At 45.2% G+C, this 24,471-nt stretch overlaps 1 protein-coding gene across 1 annotated transcript in view; it reads right to left on the reverse strand.

Moving 5' to 3' along the window:
* Positions 1-15,879, reverse strand: part of EPHA4 (EPH receptor A4) — a 104,521-nt gene extending 88,642 nt beyond the window's left edge. The window contains exons 1-3 of the mRNA XM_084212023.1: positions 15,771-15,879; positions 14,768-14,835; positions 9,771-10,434 (exon numbers count right to left, since the gene is read on the reverse strand). Coding sequence (XP_084068149.1) covers positions 9,771-10,434; positions 14,768-14,835; positions 15,771-15,861 — 823 coding nt within the window. The 5' untranslated portion in view covers positions 15,862-15,879. The remainder of the gene's footprint in view (positions 1-9,770; positions 10,435-14,767; positions 14,836-15,770) is intronic.
* Between the last annotated feature and the right edge of the window lie 8,592 nt (positions 15,880-24,471).

A 24,471-nucleotide genomic window follows, 5' to 3' on the forward strand; every position in this document is an offset into this window, starting at 1 on the left:
TGACTTCAGCAACAAACCACAAAAAAAGTTCTTTCACATTAAGTGTAACTATTGCTACTCTAAGATTAAATATTACCTGGAAATTACACTCATTAACTGCGGAGTCCTTGATTAATGAGCAGGTGGAGCGCACACAGGGACCTGGTCCTGATTTCAGCTGTCTTATTAGCTCTGCCCTGGACACTACTGATCACCACAAAAATAAATGAGGACATGCAAGAACTAATTACGAGTGGACAAAATGTGTCAACCTAATAACTGTGCTAGGGTACTTCAGAGATTAAGGGAAGGCTGGCAGATGTGCAAGATGCAAATACTGAGGCCACTAAAAAGAAACAGCAAGAGAACTTCTGGTATCTCTGGTGAGTGAGACCACAGGATGCCTCTCAAGAAACAGTCTCCATTTCAGAACAGCTCCATTTGGATTACTGCAATCATCTGTGCGTTGTTTTGTGGTGGACAGAGGAGGGACCCTAGTGCTGCCCCGCTCCCAAGGCAGGGGCTGTCTCCTCAGGGAGCAGACCCTGGGCTCTGCCAAGGCCCAGGGAGCTCTGTATGGGTGAGCAGGAGCCTGGCAGGGAGAGGCAGGGCAGGAGGGTGCCCCGCAGGTGTGCAGGCAGCACACAGGCTGGGGCTCACACGGGGAAGCCAGAAGCGCCTTCTGCAGCTTGTTGGCAAACACAGCTGCATCTGAGCATCTCCTGCTACGCTTCTCCAGCAGCCACTGCCTCCGAGCATCGCTGGGAAACAGTAAGGACTACCCACACTCCCTCTTTTTAATTGGTGTTTACTTGTCTCTTCAAAAAGCCCAAAGAAATCTTCAACACACAGCAGCTAAGTACAACAAGACTCAAGCATCAGAAGAGGAGTTCAGCCAACTTGTGTCCTACGATTGATCTCCTATTTCTCCCTCCACTTTCCTTCTAATCCTGTTTATAATTACACAAGCTGTCTGATCTTCCCAAAGCTATCAATTCCCGCAAATCCATTTTCAAATCACCATCCTTGAAAGAGCCTGGGCACCAGATCAAGCAGTCTCAGCTTGACACGACCCACGCCGCTATTGATGGCTCCCCCGAAATGCCGGGGTGCAGCTGGCCAGACCCCGAGCAAGGGCTGCCAAGACCCAGCCCCAGCAGAGATCAGGCGAGGAGAAAGTATTGATCCGCTCCTTTTAACATGCTAATTTGCCCAGTGGCTGCTTAGTCATTGCCAGGCTGGACACTTCAAAAGGAAACTGTTTTCAAAGCAGCGATGTCTTTTTCAGCAGCAGAAAAACTTAAACTGAAAACAAATGAATTCAAGCCCCAAATTCACAGAAGCACTCGCAGGTATTCTTCAGCTCCCCAGACAGAGATGTTTGATGTATGGAAAGACAGACCTGTTAATTAGGGTTATTAAAATGTGGCCTGGCAAAAACCCTCTGGGATTTAAAATAAAATCCACGCCCTCTAAGTGCACACTTTAATATAAAGATAGCCTGTATTTGTACCAAAAATATTCAGCCATAACCTCTGGAAATGTTCCATTGATTCCCCCACACACGCACTTCTTAGGAGAAGAATAAAATGTATTTAAAATTAAATTTCTGTAATTCAATTTCTGTAATTCAGCATCAACACTGGAGAACATTTTGGCCTTTCTTAGCATTGATAATGGGGAGAATAAAGGCAATTGTTCAATCCCTTCAGGCCGCCGAGAACACACAGGGAAGGCCAGACAAAACCCTCGGTGTGACAGAGACATTATTGGAGTATTTCAGGAAGCAGCAGCGTTATTGACTGACGCCTTTGCTACCAACACTGGCCTTTCAATCACGGGCTAAATACAAAGTGAGGAATGGATAAAATAGCAGGGTTTAATTAAAGATCTGGGCAAGTACTGAAATATGTTACATTGCACAAGTTTTGCAGGCAGAACAGAAATCAATTCAGTGTTTTGCATCAGTGTTGTGGCTTGCATCATGCTCCCAGGAAAACCTGATATGAACCATGAAAACCAAGACTGCTCCCCAAGCCAAGGGAGATAACGAGCTGTAGTTCTGACACACAGTTTGCAAAGATTGAAGAGCCAAAATCTTGAATTTCCCTTGAAATACATCTTAATTTCCAAATGCAGGAAGAGCTTCAGTCACCAAGCTCAGAGTGCTCCCCCTCCTCTGGACCCTGCCTGGGCCAGCCCCAACCCACTGAGCCCAGCGCCAGCTACACCAGCAGCACCAGCTGTGCCCCTCCACACTCACATGCCCTGGCAAAGGAGGGAATTCGGGATGCTGCTGACCTCTAACCCCTGGCTGCAGGGGACAAAAAGGCTGCAGAGAGGACAGGCAAACGGGGAGAACTGACTATCAGCCTGACCTTTGCTCTGGAGCAGGCAGCAGCATCACAGCAAACTCATTCACAGAAACAAGGCATGAGGAGATAACAGCAGAAAACACAAGCAAAATGGAAGTTGCTTCCTTGCCACTAAATTGTCAGCTTTATGGGACTTCATGCTGAACAGTACGAAAAAAAAATCCAATTTGCTTTGAAGCACATTAGTCTAACATCCTAATTATTGTTTACATTGCCATTTGCCTTCTATTAAGAATTGAATAATTACCCAGCGCTCCATAGTTTAAAAATACAAGCAAACAGGATTATCTGGGTAATTAAGACACTGTACTGCAGCTTTGTAGTGTGGCTGTACAAAGCTTTCACATATACAAGCAGAAGCAATAGGTATTGATTGCCTTAGCTCAAATGATGTTTTAAGGATGTGTAAGATGGGTCCCTCATTAGGAAAAGGTGAGCAAAAACTTCTGACAAGTGAGGAGGGGCAGAAGCTATCAGCACATTCATCTACATTCAGCCTTCACTCTGGTCTTATCTCAGTCACAGACATCCTGGGTGCCTCTGGGAAAGTCACCAGGCTTCACCCCTCCGTCCTCTGGCTGCTGCAGCTCAGGAGCATCCTTCCTCCTCCTCCTGCTCCTGCCCAGGATCCTGCCCTTGCCCAGGCTGCTGAAACTGCTGCCTGTCCCAGCCTGAGCTGTGCAGCACCAGGCCCCCAGTGAATCCCAAGCCTGTTTCCCAGCACACCTCTTTCAGAGGGTTTGTACAGATCAGCTCAATGTTAGCGAGGTTTAAACACACCCATCTAAGGGAAGTATAAAAAGCAGACCAGCAAATGGGGTTTTTTTCCTAGGCATCCATGATTAAATGAGCCAAAGCAAATGCCAACTGTATAGTATAGCATTTTTTTTGCCTTTTTTTCCCCTTCAAACCTTAATAGCCCATCCATATTGTACTTTGAACAGCATGACCTCCCCTTCTGGGTGACTGTTAGGACAAAAGCAAAGTTTTTGCACGTTCCTTTGTTGTTTTAAAGAGCCTTTCCTCCATTTAATTATGCTACCAGGTTTCACACTGCGCAGTTTACTACCCCTGTGAAATTACCTTCAAGTTAAACACTAATTGGACATCCAACAAAAATGAAAACCCCCCACAACCATGTTTTTCCTTCTGGTTTCTTATAGGATGTAGCTCCAACACGATTGGGGTCCCAATTTCATACCACTGATTTATAAAGACACAAAATGAAAACCAGTCCTTTAAAGAAATACAGTACATTCATGCAGCATGTGTTCTAACTTATATCAATAAACCTTTCAACAAATCCATTCTGAACAAGCCTGTGTTTTGGGAGCATTTAATGAGCCTCAGCTTTATTTCAAGCCAAAGGCAATTTTAAGTAAAGTTGAAATAAAGAAAAGTTAAAAAGAAAAGAAAGCCACTAAAACCAAAAATAAAATAAAATATGAGTTCTCGTATAATCATGAGGCTTAAGAAAGCAGAACTTTTCTCACAGATTATTTTCATTCAATAAATAAAGACAGCAGAGCATTTCTGCATGTTTACTTACCCAAGTGCTGGGAGCCCCTTCTCACCAGGCTATAAGCATGGGCCAAGGCCAGCCCAGCAGAGAGAAGAGCACTAGCCTGAGCAGGTCCTTGGCCCAAAACATAGGAAATGTCAAATGCTTTTTCATGCCCCAAGTGCAGACTTAGAGCCCAGAGGAGATCCCACCTCCTGAACCTCATCCCCCCTCCCCAGCTGAGGCTGCAGCTACAGCAGAGCTTGGTGATCGCTGGAGAACATCTGGAGGAGACAGAGGACACCCAAGGGCCTGCAGCCCCTCCAGGCATGGGGAGTGGCTCTTCCACACCCTGCCATGGTTTTAGACCTGGTCAGGGTGTGAGGTGTCACACACACGAGCTGCTAGAGCTGCACATGGGGGCCAGAGGGACAACCAGCCATGGCCAAGACATGACGAGCGCACTGAGCAAATACCACACTGTCTCTTAAACAAAGAGATCAAAAAAAAAAAAAAAAAAAATCAAACCAGAATTCATTTGCATAAAATCCAAATCTTTTGAGCTCTGCATAAACAGAAGAAGATTCTGGCTGGCTTTTCCAAAGGAAGCTCTTATCTCCTTTGTGAAATGGGGAAATGGGTGTGCTGCTTTGCATGAGGGTGTATACAAATGATGGAAATGAGGAATTTGCTGCATGCAAAAGGCAAAGCAGCCGACAGCTGCCAATCCCCATTCACAGGGAGAGCTTCCCTAGTCTCCAGCAGGAGGAAGGAGAAGGGAACCAACATGTTTGCTTCCCAGGGAGGTGAAGCAGGCTCTGAATATTCATAAAATGGCCGTTTAGTCATGGGAGTGTTAATTGTCTCTGATTCACAAAACTGTGTGACCTCACCTGCTCCCTGCAACATATGAAAAGGATGTCACATAATGGGAGGAAACAGATAAGATATTTATCTCACAAGTTTGGGGGGCTTTTTGATGCAGTCTCAAAAGACCTTAGAGTACTGCTGAGCATTTCTTTAATCACTACTCACAAGCACAATAAAGACCAAGCTCAGTGGAGCATATTATTAGAGAGATAATAACCCTTACCCAGCCAAGATCTAAATACTGAACTCCTCACACACTGGATGAGTTGTCTGAAAGTTTTGGGTTGCCTTTTTTTTTTTTTTTTTTTTTTTTTTTTTAATCCTAAAAGAACACGCAAACCAGAAGATGGGCTGGAAGTACCACAAAAGATTACCCAGACCTACCACGAAATTCATTACCACCACAAAGCTCATCTGGCTTTGGTTGTGAGGATTGTGCTTTTCACCAGTAACACACAGAATAAGGACCAGATATTGCTCCCCTGTGCAATGCCAGCAGAAATCTTGTCAGAAATTCAAAAGGAAGCAGCAATCACAGCCTTTCTCCAAGCAATACATGAAGGGACAGTGTTTGACAACTGTAACTCAGCTTCGGAGGAGGCCAGGCAGGAGAAAAGCAGTAGAGCTCCTGCAATAACATTTAAATGCTGATTTTGAAATGCACCAGGTGGTACAAGAAAATCACAGAGGGAGTAACCCTTGGAAGATCTATTGAGCTACATGAGAACATAACATAACCAAATCAGCAGAGGAGAGAACCAACTAAATTTGGTTCAGACAGACTGTGTTTCAGTATCGCTCCCAGGCCCCGCCTGTAGCTTCCGTCTTCTCAGCTCCTTTCAAAACCTAACATGTTGAGTCTGTGCATTTTCTCCCCTGCCAAAAATAATCAACCTGAAAAAAAATCCTCCTGAAATCTCAAATCTGCACAGTCTTAGTCACCCTTCTGATCACCCTTTTGTGCAGACAGACTGTACATCAGTGCTATTTTGACAAAAAAAGGGTTATCTATGACTAAAATGGGAAAGTACACACAAATTACATTGCTTCCCCACCCTTAAAAAACCCACCATCCAAGAATCTTATCACAGAAAAACATATAATTAGACCGTACACTTCTGATGCAAACTGAACTGCTGCTTTCAATGATCACAGCCACTCTTCAAAGCCTCCAAGATTAAAAGAATCTTATCATTCAAATTGTTACTTCTTAGGGATGCTCTTATCAAAGTTCGAAGGAAAATTCTAAAAACAGCAGTGATGTGAAACCAGGACTGAGCCATATTTTAAATGACACTGGATTTTCTGCCAATTGGCCAATTCACAACTCAGAAAAAGCAAGTGTAGATGAAGACAAAGCTGTTGGCTCTCATAACCTTTACAATATCACAGTAAAAATCTCAACTGTCTCACATATTTATACTAAATGGCAGGTCTAAAATTGAGATTTGTAATTTCACAGCATCAAAATCATCACAGATGGCTACAGTCTATTGCTTCTTTAATCTGCCTTTTCTCCCTTCCTGCTTGTTTCCCCCCCTCCTCCTTTGAGTTAGAAAGATACGTGTTTTATCATAAGGAAATCGTAACTAAATCCAAACCACATTTTATTAATGTGTAACAAAACAATTTACATAACAATAATGTCTACAAGTGAAGTTGAAAATTACTTTATGTCTCAGCTTTGCCCTAAAGCACTAATTGCCTTAGCCTTGAGATGTGCCACTATTTGGGATAGTCATCTTCCATCAACAATATTCCACGTTCATATTCTCCTAAATGGATAGCCACTAACACAGAACATTTGAGGGAGAATAAACGGTAGTAGAAATAGCAAATTGAATTTTTTTTTTTTTTGGCATCTAATTCACAGCTACAAGTTCATTTGCAAGCAAAGAATCACAGCTCACCTAAAACTTTTACACATCAGGACCAATTTTGCAGAACTACTGCCATGACACACCTGTGAAGCTTCCCAAATAAATATGGATTTAGTACTTAGCTCCTTTTCCTTCCTGTCCCAGGTTTTTGCATATATACATACACACACACTTATGGATGTTCAGTAACACAACCATCATCAATAAAATCAACTGGGAGAAAAAAGCAGTCAGAGAAAGGACAGCTTTTTGTCATCATATTCAAACACCTCCATACCACCAACACAAATTTTTAAAAATCCCATTTGAGGTCAGAAAGTCATTAACTCCCACTACAAGAACTTTAGATGTGAAAAGGCTTTCCATTATGCTTCCCACACACACATCAGAAATTAGGCAAAAGAATCTCAAGGAAAACGTATTATTTAAAAATTGGGAGGGCGAGTGAACTTGAAGCAGCTTGCAGGACAAGCCAGGGGCCAGCTGGTCTGTCCCAGCCCTGTGTGGCAGGGAGCAGGTCCCAGGGGAGGACAAGGAGCTCCAGCACAGACTGGGGATCTCCCAACAAGTGCAAAGCCCAGTCCACTGGCCCAAACTATTCCTGCCCACTGAGCTTTTGTTAAACATTTAAGATCTTAATCAATCCTCACTCTGACCCTAGGATCACAGGGGAAGATGGATGAGGAAACGGACAACCTCTGACCTTTCCTTGTATTTGTCCTGCCACAGTCAACCTATTGAAAAACAATTGAGGTGGAACCTGCTCACCAGCTCCCGTCCCAGACCAGCGCCCTTTCTCAGCCTTTCCCAAACTCAAAGTCTCTGCCCCTGCCCCCAGTCCTCTATATCAAAACCACAGGAATCCTCCTCACTTCATCCTCCTCCTCCCCTCCAAAAACCTGTCAGAGCAGAACATTAGCTAAACGATTAAGTTAAGAGTGGAAAGAAAAGGGGAAACCTCATTCAGTAGTGTCAAAGGCCAAACTGCTTTAACAGCCTCGCTGGAAACTGGAGAGAAGCTGCACAGTTCTGGTGAGCTTCATGAATTCATCAGGAGGAACTTCCCAGTTAACTGTTCTGGCTGGAGAATGGCAAGTGTGAGGAAAGGAAACCACAAGTAACAGCTGATGAAATGGGTTTAGCACTTCCAATTATGTGCTGGCTCGAACGCTCTCAAAATGATGAGCACAGGCCAACTTCACTCTGGAGAGCCCAAGAGACAGAACATTTCTAACACCTTTGTCAATATGGCATCACCTGATCTCCCTTCTAATTGGCAAGGGGAGAATTGGGTTTCCTGAGCCCAAACGTCCCCAGATGCAGCTGAGAGCCTTTAGGTAAGCTGACAGTCATCCCCAAGGCCTAGTCCAACACTACAAAAAATGAACTTAAAAAGCATGCCACTATAACCACTGCCCATCAGCAAAACCTCAAGAGATTCCCCCCAAACAACACAAGATTTGTTGGACAATTAGCTCACCACATCTGGGCCACTGACACTGAAAAATGGATGATCTGTGTCAGTCAGAGTGACCCAGTACTGACCTAATAGGCTTTGGGAGAAGGTGGAATCATCTCTGTGCAATAAACCAATAAAAGCTTCCCCACTTCACTTCCTCCTCTCACAACCCAGGCTGGTAAGGTGTCAGGAAGCTTTGCTTTGCTCAGAAGTTATTGAGCTGTGAGAGACTAACAGCATCTCCCCAGCCACCAATGGCTCCCCCAGCAGCACCCAGGCAGTGCCACAGCCACAGGTTCACACACTTGGTGACAAACAGGCTTCTGAGTTTCCATCTCACAGGATGGAAAAACCAACAAGAAAAAACAGCATTTTACCCCAGACAGGATGGCCTGTCACTGTGCAGCTCATCTTTCAGTCCTCTGCAATTTCAGCCCATGTCAGTTTTGTTGCCACTATGACACATTAGGCTTCTGTCATAGAGCAAAAACTCAGGAAATTAAGGCTGGAATTCACACACAGCAGTTCTTTCCTACCAAAATATACTTTCAATGTATAATAATGAACTTCATATTGACTGAAAGTTACCATTTAAAAGAAATCAAATAGCACATTCAAAAGACACCATTCTCTCAGGAGTCCATCACAAAAGCAGCCAGTTACTTCCTTTGCTAACTTGTTGTCAGTCTAAGATGATAAAAATGCTCTAGTAAAAAACACACCAAGAAGATGAGGCAGCTGACTCCAAAGAACCTTTTCTAAAAACATGGCTCCAAATCCCTGAAGGAGCTAAGCACCTTCAATTCAGCACCCAGCAAAATTAAGCTCACTGACCTGTGCAAGAAACCATTTAAGTTTGATCTTAATTTATGCTTACATGAGCAAGACTTTCAAAGCGGAGGCTAAAGATATTTTATTTATAAACTGTCTTCTCTCCTTCCCTAACCTTCTACACCTTCTTTATCCAGAAAAGGAAGGCAAAGAGAATATAGGTATTGAGGGTTTTTCTTTCAGGCAAATCTGTCTTTTATACAAACTTTAATCCCTAATTCTGCAGCACACAGGATAGTGTGTGTGTGTGGGAGGGTGGGGTGGAGACTTTTAGCATTTCTAAGAGTATCCTAGCACCTCTATTATTTAACTGACAATAGAGACTCTCTGAGAAATGAAAATATTTAACAAAAGCAGCAGTGTCAAATATCAAAGGGTATTTAGTGCTAAAAATTTGTGACAAGTAAAACACCAAAGATTTCCACTTCCTAAAGTGGGAAAGTAATCCAGCTAAAACTCCTGTCCTGCCTCCCAGACTGGTTCTTAACCTACTGCATTATCCAAAGTCAACTTCGCCAGAATTTCCCGTGTTTAACGAAATTCCCTTGAAAGATTTGTCTCTTCAAACAATGGTAGCTCAACTGCACTGCTTTGCAGTCATCCACATTTTGGTGACTATCAAGAGCCAAATCAAATTTAGGCGTCTGCTAGAAAATGTGTTTCACCTTCTGCCTATTACAGCAGTATCATTTGTTTTGCATTATATAATTCTTAGCCTTGCCACCTGGAGCTGTTGGACTTCTTCATTAAACCCCTCTGTCCCACCACATCCCAGAGGGCTGCTAATCACTGGCTTTAGTCCATTTACTCTCATCTCTGATTCAATTATGCATTCCACTAAGCCCTAATGAACAGTACAATATGGCTCATCCTACCTTGGCATTCTCCGTTGCGCTCCTCATAGCCAGCATTGCACAAGCAGTTGCCAATGGGCACCAGCCATTCGCCATCTGCCCCACAGTACATTTTTGGCACATCCTTCTCTTCCGAGTTGTTGACACAGGAGCCACGAACCTCCACCAGAGAGGAGGTGTCAGCCCCAGTAATGGTGTCTGGAAACTGCGCCAGGTTCCGAACCGTCAGCGGGCACTTCTTGTAGAACACGCGGACGGAGACCAAAGCAATGCAGGCACCGACGTCCTGGAAAGCCAAATAAAACCCCTTCTTGCTGAGCGGCCCCACATCCCGGATCTCCGTATTCAGCTTCATGATCCTGTCACCAATGTCCACCTGGGTGAAGCTCTCATCGGCAGCAATGGTGTCGATCTTGGCAAACTGGCTCTCGCGAATAAAGCGCTCTTTATCGTTGTTTGATTCGTAGTAATAAAGGTTGAAAGTCTCTTTGCAAGTTCCCATGACACCTGGCAGGCTGTTGCAGTCTCTGAGCGTGAACTTGATTTCAATATAAACCCTCTGAGCCCCCTCTCGGGGAATCCAATCAGTTCGTAACCAGTTATTCTGACTGGGCTCCATCACGTTGCAGACTTGATAGGTGCGGATAGGAGTGTTCTTCTCATCCATGATGCTCACTTCCTCCCACTGCAGGGAGGAAAAGGAAGAAAAAAACACATCAGTATTAAAAGGAACGACAGAGCTTCACAACAAACAATATGACCTTGTTCCATTACGGGGAAACAAACAAACAGACCAAAAAACAGCCCAGCAGATCAAGCCATAGCCAGTTCTTCAACTACTTGGACATTAAAGGAAGCATCTGTTCAGGAGAAACAAATTCCAAATCCCTCCCTCATGCCTTGAGGAGCAAGCAAGTGCTTTAAGGGCCCTCTGAACCAACCCAAGAACGTTCTCTCAACTGACTAGGTTTATTTGCAGAACAGTTCAGTCTACAGACCACTGCCTGGAGCAGGGCTACACACAGACCTTCACTGACCAGCACTGCCCTGCAGTGTTTTCTCTGCAGCAGATATCTCATGGACCCTGCCTTACACCTGGGAATATCCAACAGGTGACACAGCAGGACTCAGTCACACAGAGAAAGTGACATCCACATTTCAGGCATCACTACCATTTATTTTCAAAACGCTCACGCCATCTCTTATTGTTTCTCTAAGCTGCCAACTTCTTTCCTGGACTACCAATGTCTCAGACAGACTCAGTAAATTCTGCTTTGGAGCTGGGTAGAAATGTCTACAAAGAACTTGGGTAGCTCTTATAGAAGGAAAAACAGGTAAAAAGACGTCATCATCAGTCTACCAGCAATGTCACCATAACTTTGTTATCCAAACAGTTTCTTACTAGTGGGAAGGTAAAAAAAAAAGAAGAAATACTACACATATTTTTTTCTGGAGGAAATGTCAGGGAACATCTAAATTCATACTATCAAAATCCCAAAAGGGTTAGCAGAGAGGGAAAGTGCTGAAAGATCAGGATAGCAGCATTCTTCAGAATTGTTACACCCCTCAGATCAAGTTCAGGCATCTTCAGAAGTGCCAACCAGGCAACATGATTATGAAATAACAACAACATGTGTAATCCAAGTGGGTATGGAAGGAGGAGATGCAGGAGTTCACCATAATGAATTCAGAAAAGGAAAGCACACATACTCAACAGTTCTGAAAAATATTGGTCAAAGTAGCATCATAGACAGAAGAAAGTTTATCACAGTGCTCTAATGGCAGGGAGAGAAGGGAAAGTAAGGGCATTAGGAAAAGAAATCTCTTCAGGAAATAAAACCAGCAGAACCATAGCACTTCAATTCATATCATTCAATTTATCCTTCCCTATAATATTAGATAATGATATGCTGACTGGGTTTGCAAGCAATACAATGAAGCATATAAAATTATCCTTAGAAAACAGTAATAACTTTAAAGAGACTTCTCAGAAGTGCTTTTCAAAACTACTGAAGCCATAGCTTTGATAAACAGAAGCCTTCTTAAGATGAAGGGGCTTCTTGTATAATATCCTGCATTCTTCTCACAAGGATTGCTCTTATGCAAGTGATTTTTACTTAAAAAGCTTCCAGCTTAGCTGAATCCGTTTATAGAATGACAGCAGTTAGCACCATGAGTCACTAGGAGCAGAAAGAATAATATTTTATTTGCTGCCTAGAGATAACTGCAAATTAAAATGAAGGAGGGGGGAAATCAATACTCAGCATGTCACTCCCTTCCAGAGAAAAGGAAGAAATAAATCTTAAAAAGCCATCTATCAATGTAAAGTGTTACATGTTGTTAGTAAGAAGACAGACTTGTTTAATTTAGAGCACCACAGAGCTAGTGCACTGTTACAATGTTGTCTTTATGATCCATCACTTTCCATTCCTCTTATCTTCAGATTGCCTATGCTACCAATATTGTGTGTGGCACAAGAGAAAGGAAGAAGCAGAGGGAAATAATACTTGTTGATGGGATTTCCTTTAGTGCATTTACACAATGGAGGATGCTGCTCGAGGATTCAATAGCGAGACCGCTGAGGTCACAGACACACAGCAACTGAATTCAGCAAGTTTTTGGATCCTGTTCTCAACACACCCATCTGCTGACCAGCACAGAAATGTACAGAGCTGGGCTTCTTATTCCATTAACACACAAATGCGAAACAAACCCAAGTGCATCTTTCTAATGGAGCTGAAAATAACTACAGCCCAAAATGTCCAGCCACTGTAAATGACTTGTGACTCTAAGTATGTGGTCAAAGCTGTAACTTTTTGCTTTCAAGCTGAAATTAAATTTTATAATTCGGCTCTTCCCACAGTTTAATGATGCAGATTAAAACATTCTGGGCACAAAACCTGCTTTTCAACTGTGAAATGCAAGAGTAAATCATTAATTACATTTATAATGCAATTCAATAATTCCTCCGGGGCTACTATATAGCGAGTCACTGCTAAACGACTAAGTCTTTATCTGCAGTCCTTCTTGTCCACATAACCCTCACAACACAGGAACAGTGTGGTTTAGATCTAGAAAAATACCTTTTTCTTAATAGACAATAAAGTATACACAGTTAAAGAAAAACACTTAAAGGACAAATTCTTCCCAGGAAGAAAAACGAGTTTGTTTCTGCTGCTTGAAATAAATCTGCAGCATATGAAGTAAAGTAAATGCTTTCCAAGCACTGTATCTCAGAAACAGACCATGTACTCTTAAATTTTTCACTACAGGCTTAAAAATAGAACACACATATGTAGGTTTAGTGAAACGAGTCACGTCCACAATAAGAGCACACATTTTTCCTTCTCAAGCTTGCATGGCGCTTTCAGAAAAAGCATGTGGAGAAAGGGGGAATCCAACAGCCATTAATAATACACAGCTGCCCTCTGATCATTGATTCCACTGCTGACTTATTAAAACTTGTATTTTAGGTTCTGTTTGAATACACAGCGTAGATATCCCTTGGAGAGGCATCCGAAAGACCCAATCTCATTAAGTGACATTTCCAGGGTGTGGGATTAACAGGGAAGCCCGGCTCTGCCCGAGATAGAGCTGTACCTTTCCACGCTGTCAAAAGATGAGGGCAATTGCCTGCAATCAGCGCTGAATGTGCACCGTGGGCGCTGCCAGAGGCCTGCCAATCACATCCCCACTCGCTGAAAAAGCGAGTTTCGGGGACAGCACAGCGTGCTCAGGCGGAGCACAAGCCAGGACTGTAGTCAAGTTCACCCAGAACGACAATGGGGGAGCAAAACAATCCCCCATTCTCCCATGTTATGGTTATTCAGAGCTTATGCATAATGCATCAGGAGCCAACGCAGCCTCGGATTCCTTCCGCTCACTGCTGTTTCCTTAGCTCTGCTTCTTCTAATTACGAGCGGGAACGCACACACAAAAAAAAGTAAATTTGTAGGTTCCTGAAGAATCCAGTGCTTTGTTGTGCACAGGTCCTGATCTTTCAGCATTTTCCTCTTTCAAACACTTTGACTTAGTTACTTCTGCTTAAGGATTCCAAGCTGCTTTTACTCCTTTAATATTAAAAGGATTTGGGATTTTTTTTTTTTACATTCGTGTTTAGCGTGGATTGCTGGCATTTTTGCTTAAATTGTTCATATGAAGAAAGAAAAAGCCTTTCTAATTGCTTATTAAAAGAAAGTCCCATGAAGTACAGTCTCCTCCAGATCCCAGCAATTCCAGAGTCCAACATCCGAAGGAGTTTCCCAGAGAGGCACTGGGCACCCTGTAGGTCGGGGCACAGATGAGGGAGCAGCAAGGAGCATCCAATAATATAAAGCTAAACCAAAAATTAAAGCTACCTTGTGTGCAGCTCTCTTAGTAAAAGGACTCTAAGCCCAGCAACGAACCTCTTAATGCCATCACATCAGCACTGGGCAGTGCATTCGAGCAGCCTTCTGTTCAATAAGATAATGGTAAAGGTACATAAAAAGAAACTCCAAGGAATCACAGTCAAGCACTGGGTGCTGCAGTTTATCTGTTCAGAAACCAAAACACACGATGTTTACGCCCTGAAACAGGACAACTGTCCCATCACAACAAAAGGTCTGTCGTGTATATTGATCCCTACTCCTTCGTCCAGAAATAGAACAGCAATTGCCCTGAACATCTCCCAGCCGAGACAGTCCACAGATAAAATAATAGCAGTCAAGAATGGCAATTCAGTCAGCAGATCACATTTCTTGTTGGTATTTCAGTTTTAAATAGGCATCTAAGCCCATGCCTCAACCAATCTCTTAATTCTGAAACCTCTTTTCTGCCCTTTTGGTTTCCACTTATTCTATGACAGAACTATCCAAAGGGAGTATAGAGTTTCTTCAACAAAGAGTAATTCACTTGGTAAGCCAGGGAAGAAATCTGACCTCCTCACCACAATCAACAATAATCGAGCCATTAGGACTCTCTGAAAGTTACTAATCACCCCCTTTACCCTTTTGATCAGATAGCGGTTTAAAACTTACCCCTCCTTCCAGGGGACTTGCTATCCACCCCAGTTCTCCCTGAACTGATCTGGAATCCAGCAAGGTAACTGCAGAAAGGTACAAATAAAAGAGATTAAATTCCAGCTGCCAAAAGGCAATACTAAAATAAATGGTTTACCTGAACGGTTCCATATGTGCGGAGCACATCGCATCCACCTTCCACTTGAAACGAAATGTTATTTCCGAACGCGCCAATATCTTAGAAACACTTCGAAACTCTCCCTGAGGAATCGCGTGTTCGTTTCCCGGCGCACTGGAGCCGCTCAGGGGCGCGGAGGGGAGCGGCGGAGACCCGGCACACCTGCGAGAGACACCGGAGCGCCTCTCGGAGCGCTCCCCGGCGCTGGGCACCGCACCTCCCGCCGCCCGGGACAGCGCGCCCGCACGCCAGCGATGGGCTCACAGCGGGTACCTTCCGAGACCCCGGGAGCACGGCTAGGCACCGAGAGACCGGGCAGGGGCTCCCGAGGGGACCGGCGCCGGACGCACACAGCGCGGGACGGCCGCGGGCTTCTCCCGCTGAGCCGCCGCCGGACCGTCCCGCAGAACGGGCTGAACCGGGGCCCCGGGGAACGGCGCGGAGCTGCTGAGCGCTCCCGGGAGAACCGGTTTCATGAGCCGCCCTCCGATCCGGGGCCGCCCCGGCGCCGCTGCCGGGAGCGCTGAGCCGCAGCAGCCCGGCCCGTCCGGGGCAGCGGCGGCGCGGGGGGACGCGCGGGGCAGGCGGCGGCCGCTCCGCTCCGCCCCGCGACACCTGTGCCGGCACCGCGGGCTGCCCCGGCAGCGCCGCTCGGACAGGTCCGCGGCCGCCGGACGGGCGGCGAGCGGCCGGGGCAGCGCAGGGCAGGCGCCGTCCCGGCGGCGAGCGGAGCGGCGAGGCGGGGAGGGGACGGGACAGCACCGCTGCCCGCCCGGGGACACCGAACTTCGCCCCCGACGCGGCGCCGGGAAAACGCGCAGCCCGGCCGCCGGCAAGCCTCACCTTCGTTGGCGGGATAGACCCGAGAGCCGGTGACGGCGCCGCAGACGCCGACGAGGAGCGGGAGGAGGGCGCAGATCGGGACCCCGGCCATGCCGCCGCCGCGCTCCGGCCGCGCTATCCCAGCGGAATAACTGCCTACATGGGGCGCGCGGCGCGCGCTAGACATTGCCAAGGGGGCGGGGCCGGCCCGTCCGTCAGGCGCCGCCGCCAATCGTCGCCCGCTCCGCGCCGCGCGCCCCGCCCCGTCCCGCCCCGCGGGCGCGCGGCGCGGGGAGCCGGGCCGGGCGCTGCGGGGCGCTCCGGCGGGGCCGTGAGGGGAGCGCTGCCCCGGACGGGCGGCGGCAGCCAGTGGCCGCGGCCGATGAGCGCTCCTTAACAGTGCGACCTTAACAGTGTCCGAACTCCAAAAGATGATGGAAAAGGCGAAAAGACAAAGTTAGGAGAGGCAGAGTAGCGGGGGAGCCGCGGCCGCGGCGCGCAGATGGACCTGCCCCTCGCCAACCGGGGGCGGCCCCGAGTCCCGGGAGCGTCCCGGGAGCTGCCGCCGCCCCGCCCGGCCCGGCCCGGCCCGGCCCGGCGCCACCGTTGAGCAACAGCGCCACCTGGCGGGAGCAGCGGCTCCCGCGGCAGCGGCTCCCCGGGGCCGGGCAGGGACGGACCGGGACCGGCAGAGACGGGCGGGGACGGGCAGAGATGTGCGGGGACGGGCAGTGCGGGCGGCCGCTCTCAGCGGCGCTTCCCTTGTGAGCGGCAGAGGCCGGGCCCCGGCGCTCACCGCGAAGGTGCCAATCGTTCACGCTTTTATGCACCGGGGCAGCGGCTGGGCGGGGCGGGCTGGAGGGAAAGCCGGGCTCGGAGCTGTTCCCTCTGAACGCCAAGATCCATCGGGACGCACAAGCTCGTGCACATCCCCCTCATCCCCAGCCGTACACGGGACGCGTTCCCCCGAGCCGTGCCCGGGGACACCTGTGCTGGCTGACGCCCTTAGGCTGTCCCCGGGATCCTGCGCTGTGCAGCCACAGCCGCGCTTTGCGTTGGACGCTCCGAACACCTGACTTCTTCAATAATGCTCTCTAAACGCTCCTCGACAACAAAAGCGTAGTTTGTAGAAGCCCGCTAAGCCTTGGGTGGGTCAGGCAGCGTCAGTGGGCTGAGCGCCGTCCTTGAACAGTCCGTACTCACAGAGCAGCCCCCGGACCTGTCTGTCCGGCCGCCCCAGCCGCCTGCCGGGACAGCGCTCCGGGACCGGGGCAAACCGAGCAGCTCCCCCGCTGCCCGCCCCGTGATGCTCCGTCCCTCCGCCGCTATCGGTACCGCTGCCTGAGCCTCGGGAAGCTCCAGAGCCGGCGGTTCCCGCAGCGCATCCCTCTTCGGCCGCCGAGTCCCCCGCGCTCCCGCCCGCGGCTCTCGGCGGCGGCGCTGCCTCAGTTTCCCGCAGGTTGGGAGGCGGTAGCGGCCCCCCTTGTCCCGTGGGGCAGCTCCCTCGCTCCCGCGGCGCTGCCTCAGTTTCCCGCAGGTTGGGAGGCGGTAGCGGCCCCCCTTGTCCCGCCCGGCGCTCCTCTCGCTCCGTGCGGGACCCAGCTCCTTCCCCCGGCCGCGTCCCAGCACCCCGCACTCGGGGAATCGCACCCAGACGCTCCGAGGATTTTTCCTCCGTCTGGGCTAAAACGAATCCTTGCCAGAGTTAGCTGTAGCTTCCGCACAGAAGCCCTTTACAAGCCCGATTAGCTAAAAAAATATTTTGAATGCGGCTTAAAGTCTGACTAACAATTCTGTGCATCAGGAAACACGCCTGCTCAGAATCTGCTGTTTTCTCTTTAAATCGCTCTACTTTTCCCCAAGTCCAAATATCTCTGAAATATAATAGTTACAAACATGCCCTTACTGACACTTTTTGCTTAAAACATACAGCGTCTTTCACCTGGTTTAATTTCAGGTCAAGATCTTGGGAGGATGCATTTTTTTGGCTCTTAAAACTGCTGTTAAGAAGGTTTGGTAACACAGTATTTACAATGAGGTTCCTATTTCTGAGGCTCAGATTGTTTTTCTTAGCCTTGAACATTTCTTTTGGAGCTCCCACTGGCAGAACCTTCAAGATAACCCTGCAAAGATAGCTGGTGTGTTTTTCTCTTCCTGTAGAAAATAAATCTTTTAGGCGGCTGCTTGGATAATGGGAGTTAGAAAACAGTGTAGCACAGTCAATGCAACTGTTAAAACTTGTACTTCCTGACTTTAATTATCTTCAAGAATTCTTGGCCTAATGAGAAGGAAGAAAAGGTTTAGTGCCTTTTTTATTATTTACACAGAAATATAGGCAGTCCTCAATTAAAACTATCTGAATGTTCTTTTCACATCTTTGATGCCTCTGACAGATCTACTACGAGTCAGGATAAACTTTATGGGAATGGTGAAGCATCAAGACGTCTTCTTTTTTTAATTAAAGTTATTTTTGTGGCAATGCCAGAAGAGTCAGTCGTCATTAAAAATATATAAAATGCTTTGAAACCTTAAAAATTTTTCTGTAATTTAATGCAACTTTAATTTGTTAAAAAAGTCACATAAAATAAACACAGACAATGTAAAAAAGGCCTGCAAATGTCATAAAATAAAATGTTTGCAATCCTACCAAAACTACTATATTTTGCCTCCAGTATGTGGGGCTTTTTTTAAGAAGTCTTGCCAAAATAATCACAATTTCCTTACTTTGTGTCATTTCAACGAATCCTAAAAGCCCAGCTTGGTTTTAACAGATGTCATTGATACTTGGACTAAATCCTGTTCTCGGCTTCAGCCAATAACTCCACCCTTCAACAAAGTATTTGACATCAAAATTTATTCCTTAAAATTTTGTTACAGCTGTTGAAGCTATTACATTTGTCTTAAACGCCTATTACCTGAGCAGCCTGCTCTGCTGCCAACCTGACAACTTATGTTATTGTAACTCACTATCAGGAGTGATTTGGCTTTGATGGGAACTAATCATGTTTGCACCATCATCAAGTTTACACCATTTAAACGGTCAATTTAATGCAGCTCAATAAAGCACATCCAGCATCTCTGGTATTTGTCTCAGAGCTTGTATTTGTCTTAGTTCCTCGGTGAAATTGTATTCACTTGCGGCAGACATTGTAATAATTATGACAGTGTGTTAAATGTTTGATCCTGCCTGCTTCAGAGAGCTCAGCCCCAGCCGAATTATTTAGAGATCAGGACTCGAGTGGTACAGACAAACAGGCACATGAACACACAAACACAGACACTCTGAGAAACTGTTAATCATCTGGAAATGTAAGGACTGAAATATTGTTGCATTTCCTACTCACTCACAATTTGTTCTCCTCCTATTTTAAAGCACTGAGGGAATATATTAGTGTATAAATAATTGGGCACTGACACAAGGGTGTTGTCTTGGATGTATCTCTGTAGTTAACATAATTTCTAGCAGAACACTGAATGGATATCAAATGTCACACACACATGTATGCTTCTACATGCAGAGTTGCTTTATGTTTTTCCCAATCACAAACACAACATTTGTAAGTTACATTAATCCCCTAAAAAGGCTGTGATTTTGGATGAACATTCGGTTCTATTTTTACTTTATCTTTTCATTCTCCATTTTTCTATGTCCACCTACTCATGCTCGTCCATCTCCCCAGAAGCTTTTTGCTGTCAGTCAAGTGACAACCTCAGTAGGAAGCTCTGTGTGTTCATGGGCCTCCTGAGGCCCAGCACTACATTTAGAAGGGAGAAAGGAAAAAAAAAAAAAAAAAGGAAAAATAAGAAAGCAAGGGGGGGAGGAAGCTCTTCCTTTAGTATGCAATTCCACAGCCTGCAGGAAAAATTCATCCGGACTCCTCTGAAAAGCCTTTTCCTACAAAAATTCAATCCTATTTTCTCCACTCCCACACGACTTCCACACTACTTGGGTATTTGCAAAAGAGTGTAAAATAACCCCAGGAAGTGTAAGACTCACACACAGAGTCTCATTGTCAAAGGAAATAATGCCCCAAAGGTGCACCTTTATCAGGCTTGGCACCAGCCAGTCACTGCCGGCTCCTTCCCAGTGCAAGCGCTCAGATGTGCCCAGCCTTTCCCTCCCTGGATTCACTGATTCTTTTGGATCTGTGAGTATTAAACATTTGCCGGTAGATTACTTGACAAAATGTATTGCTAGCTATTTCACAATAACAGCTTTTTATTCGATATGTGTAAGATTTCATTCCTCAGGTCATGTTTGCTTTAGATGAAGTTGCAGGCTGTAATACAAAAAGCTGTAGCGGGAGAGCATCTCCATGAAGGTAATATGCATTTCTATAAACATCAAGCTGGCAGAATGATTTTGTTTCAGCTGGGATTAGCAGGAGTTTTGCTGCTGACCTCAATAAGAAAAGGATCAGGTTTATATCTCACTTGCAAATCCACTCTGCAAAAAAAGTGAGCTTTAGGCACTGTAGATTATTTACATTTCCTTTTGTTAATCGTGATCATCATCACAAGATTTTCCTATTCATTACTGCCTCGATGCTGATTACAGGACCTGTGACAGTGTCTTTATTCAGAGTAGGCACACGGCGTGACTTGACAATATACAGACAGACAGATGCATAGATTTTTTTTCCTTTTCTAAGCAGCAGTGCTAAGGGAAACTAGAGAAGCGTAAGTGAAATGTAACAGGATTTTAATGACAATTGAAGGAGTATCTTTTATTACATTGGTCCTGGCAACCCAACTCAAATCTCATAGTTAGTCTAAAATTTATAATATGCCATTACCAGGTCTGTGAAAAGAAATCCTATCAGTAAAGCTATTTACAAATCCAGGAGTGTTTATAATGCAGATTATGTTTCCTAAAATAAATAAACCTAAAAGGGCACTGGCAAAAGATAAAATCAGTATGGATGAAGCAGAGAAATAAATGCAGCAAAATGTCAGAACAGGTATTACTGCTTTTCACTGAATGAGCGGATCAAATGTAAGCAGTGCAAGCTTCCACTCTGCAGCAGAGGTGTCAGCTTAGCTCACCACAGCTCTCACCCTCAGCAAGGCCGGGGGCAAGCAGAGACCTGCAGGATTTTCCTGTGAAAGTGTGACCAATAAGCCAGAGCAAATAACTGTGTAAGGCTGTTTGCAGTGCACAGATGCTTGGCAACCTGGAGAGGAATGTGCCTGCCCACGTTCCACTGAAAGGTTATTTAAAGCTGGGGAGGTTAACAGACGCCTTAATTATTACAAACTGCTTTCGAATCTCTCCCTTTTTGTACTGCCTGTCCTCAGCCGCTGCGCTTCTTACTCAGGAGCATTTGGGAGTGGTGTCAGCTTCCAGAAATGAAAAACTGGCGGGACGGTGATGTCAGCCTGGCACAGGAGCAGTGCCAGTGGCAGGAGAGCTCTGGCAGGTCCAGGGCCACCAGCCAGAGGGGACATGCAGGGACAGCCTCCTCCCAAGGGCTCCGTGTGCCATTAATAACGAAACAAACGTCAGCCCAAGAGCCTGTGCCAGAGCACGCGGGGAATCGCCCGCAGCAGCTTCACAGGAGCCTTGGCTGAATTGGAAAGGTAAAGCTGAAACTACAAACTGCATCCAGACTTCCTTAAAAGCACCCACACATTTTTCTGCACCGGGAAAAACAATCAGGCGGGCAGGCTTGGATTTTGTCTGTCAAGAATAGGGTCGCAGTTTAAGATTCTGAACCAGATTCTGCCCTGTTCTGAAGTTGAATTTTACCAGCAGCTTAGCTACTAACCTTTAATATGTAGGCAGAATTGGGCCCTTCATGTGAAAACAGAATAAATCTAAAATTAATATATATTAAAGCAAAGTGTTTCCCAGTTTTTTTTTATACTGGAATTTTAGGTTTCTTGCCATAATTTACTACAGGTATTATTAAAAAAATATAAAGCATTACTTTAATTGCACCAGTAAAAGTTCAGTATAAACAAAGATGATTTTTGTGCAAAAATCTTTGAATTGTCTTTTTTGTAAAACTGTCAAAAGAATAGAGTGTCAGAGCTCTAATTCATTTTTATTCTGTGTTCAGACACAGTGATCTTTTCAGAGATTATTTATGCAATGATGGTACCAATCAAACTGCATCAGAGACAGGTTCCCTACAGAGCACTGAAGCTTTCTGGCACTTCTAATAGAGTGTAAATTCTAATTAACTCAGATTAAACCATCCTATCTGAGATGGTCCACCCATTATTATGAACAAAATATTGGCAACCATATAGTAGAAATCTGCGTAAAGTAAAGTAAGAAAAAATACCAATTCTTCCTTCTTTTTTAATGTGTGCTATTTTTAATAGGAGGGCAGACTCTTTGTCCTTCTTTACAATTAAATAAAAAAGCGCTGCTTTTTGTTCCACAAAGTGGAAAGTTTTTTTGACGCATGCAGGCATGACTGATACATTCACAGGACAGGAGAAAGATGAATTTTGTGAGTTAACCTCTAGGAGAAACACTCTGCTCCAAGTTCTGCACAGACCTCCTGAAACAGCCACTAGCAGCAACACTTTTGAAGCTGGATGTATGTGATTACCCACGTTAAAACTGTGATGCTAAATAAACAAAATCAGAGAGATCTGTAGGGATCCAGTGCCTGCTGTGCCATCGTTGCCAAGAATATGGAGATGTGCAGCTCCTTGTGGTAACATCTGTAAGGAAGTGGGGAACTTGTGGTCTAGAAGTTGGCCAGCCTTTAAGTAATGGTGAGCTTAGTCAGGATCTGAAGCATTCCTGTGTTTCTCTGTCCTGATTTCAGATTATGTGTAGATACAAAAGAATGGTTGTTTATTAGCTAAGAACCTACTTGTCCTATTTTAGGGAGCCACTAACTGAAGGAAGTGAGTATATGTACATGTGGGTGCTCTAGTTCACTATTTGCACTGATTTTGTGGCAGAATACTGAAAATTCTGGATTAACTTCATGTAAGCAAAATAGTAGGCACAGAGATAAAAAACTCTAAGGACAATGGAAAAAAAACACAAAACCCCAGCCCTCGCTTTTATATTAGAAAAGTGGCAGCCATTATTTTCCTCAGTGCTGTCACTGATATTGGAAGAGTTCAGAGAATAAGGTACTTTGTTGTGCTGGGCAATGCTGCCAGAGTATTTCCTTGTTCTCTTTTTATTTATACCCATCTGCTGGGTCTTGTCCTGCTCTGAGATATTCTTGTACAGCTTTTAGCACAACCAGACCTCAAATCCACTCTCAAGGAGCTGAACATCACTGTTGCATTCGAACAAAAGATGTTCACAGGTCTTATACCTGCATTACACCTTTCCCAGGCATGAAACTCATTTTAAGAATTTTTGAATTTCTGACATGTTAATCAGTTCCCCCTATATCCTACACCAAAGGCACCACAAACAGTTTTTCTCCAGCTGCAAACACTCTTTGTGTGTCCCATTTCCCTCCAAGTCTTCCTTCAACAGTAACTATCCCATTCCCTTCTTGGAAGTCAGACCCAAACCCAGAGCATATTTTCTTGTAAGCAGATCAGTAGCAACAATAAAGAGAAGGGACACATCTTCCTGAATTTTACTTTAAGGCCAAATTTCCATTAGAAATTACTCATTGGTGTTTTACTGAGACAGTCAATTGTAAGACTTTCCTGACACGTATGCTAGTTGATATTTCCAGCGATATTTTTTTTCCCATTGAAGTATTCTTGTGGTGTTCTGAGGTAAACAGCAAAAACATTAAGTTTGGGGAGAAATGTGCAACCATTACAGGTTTTACAGGCACAAAAATGCCACCCCTTCAGCTACTCCCGTGCCCACTCACCATTACTAATCCTTATTCACACAACCACACTGGCCACAGTTTCCAATGCAGACCAAAATTAGTAGTGGAAAACTTGCTTGCCTTCTTGAACAATGGGTTCAATTCTAAGAGACAGTGTGACTAACTATTTGCCTTGACCCATTGTGATCCCTTGTCCCCCATTTCCAGGGCTTGCACAGGACCAGGAAAACAGCAAACAGTCATTTGCAGTGTGTTGAAAACAAAAGGAAAGGATTCTTGGTCATTTTTTTGTCCTCTCCCTTCTGCACAAAAGGAACACCCATAGCAAAATTTATGGGGTTTCTTCCCTTGATTATTATCTGAAACTTTTATCAAAATATATGTTTGGGAGAAATCAAGTAAAAGAAAATATAGATTTGTTTGAGTTTCACACACTTCCACACCCCATTCCAAAATATCAAAAAATGCCAGCAAGATATTCAAACAAAGAGCTGCAAAAGTAAAACAGATTCCCAGTGGTGACATCTGTTAGTATAAGGATTATTTAAACATCTCTAGAGTTTTTCAAAGAAATGCCAGGATGGCTTCCTACCAAAAAGCAACTCAGTCTAATATCCTCCTTAGCTAATCTACATACAAACCATGTCTCTATATTTTGTTGGCACAAGAAAACCCACATGCTTGCCTTGACATGGAAATAAAAGCAATTCAAAGGGAATCTGAAAGTGTATATATGGGAGAATCAGCTTAAACTGACCTTGGGATTAGAGAATTATCTTTTTGTGAAAGCACAATTGTCAATGCATGGTTTGGTAAGAAACCCATTTCTTCTGAAAGCAACTTTATCATCTAGTGCAAGACAGTTTCAGTTTAAGAGGACAGCAGCATGATAAGGTGGTCTGTAAAGAAATATTTTCAGTCTATTTTTGATACATTTTTTTACCAATGAA

The sequence above is a fragment of the Fringilla coelebs genome, assembly GCF_963513975.1.
Source record: "Fringilla coelebs genome assembly, chromosome: 10".
Lineage (NCBI taxonomy): Eukaryota > Metazoa > Chordata > Aves > Passeriformes > Fringillidae > Fringilla > Fringilla coelebs.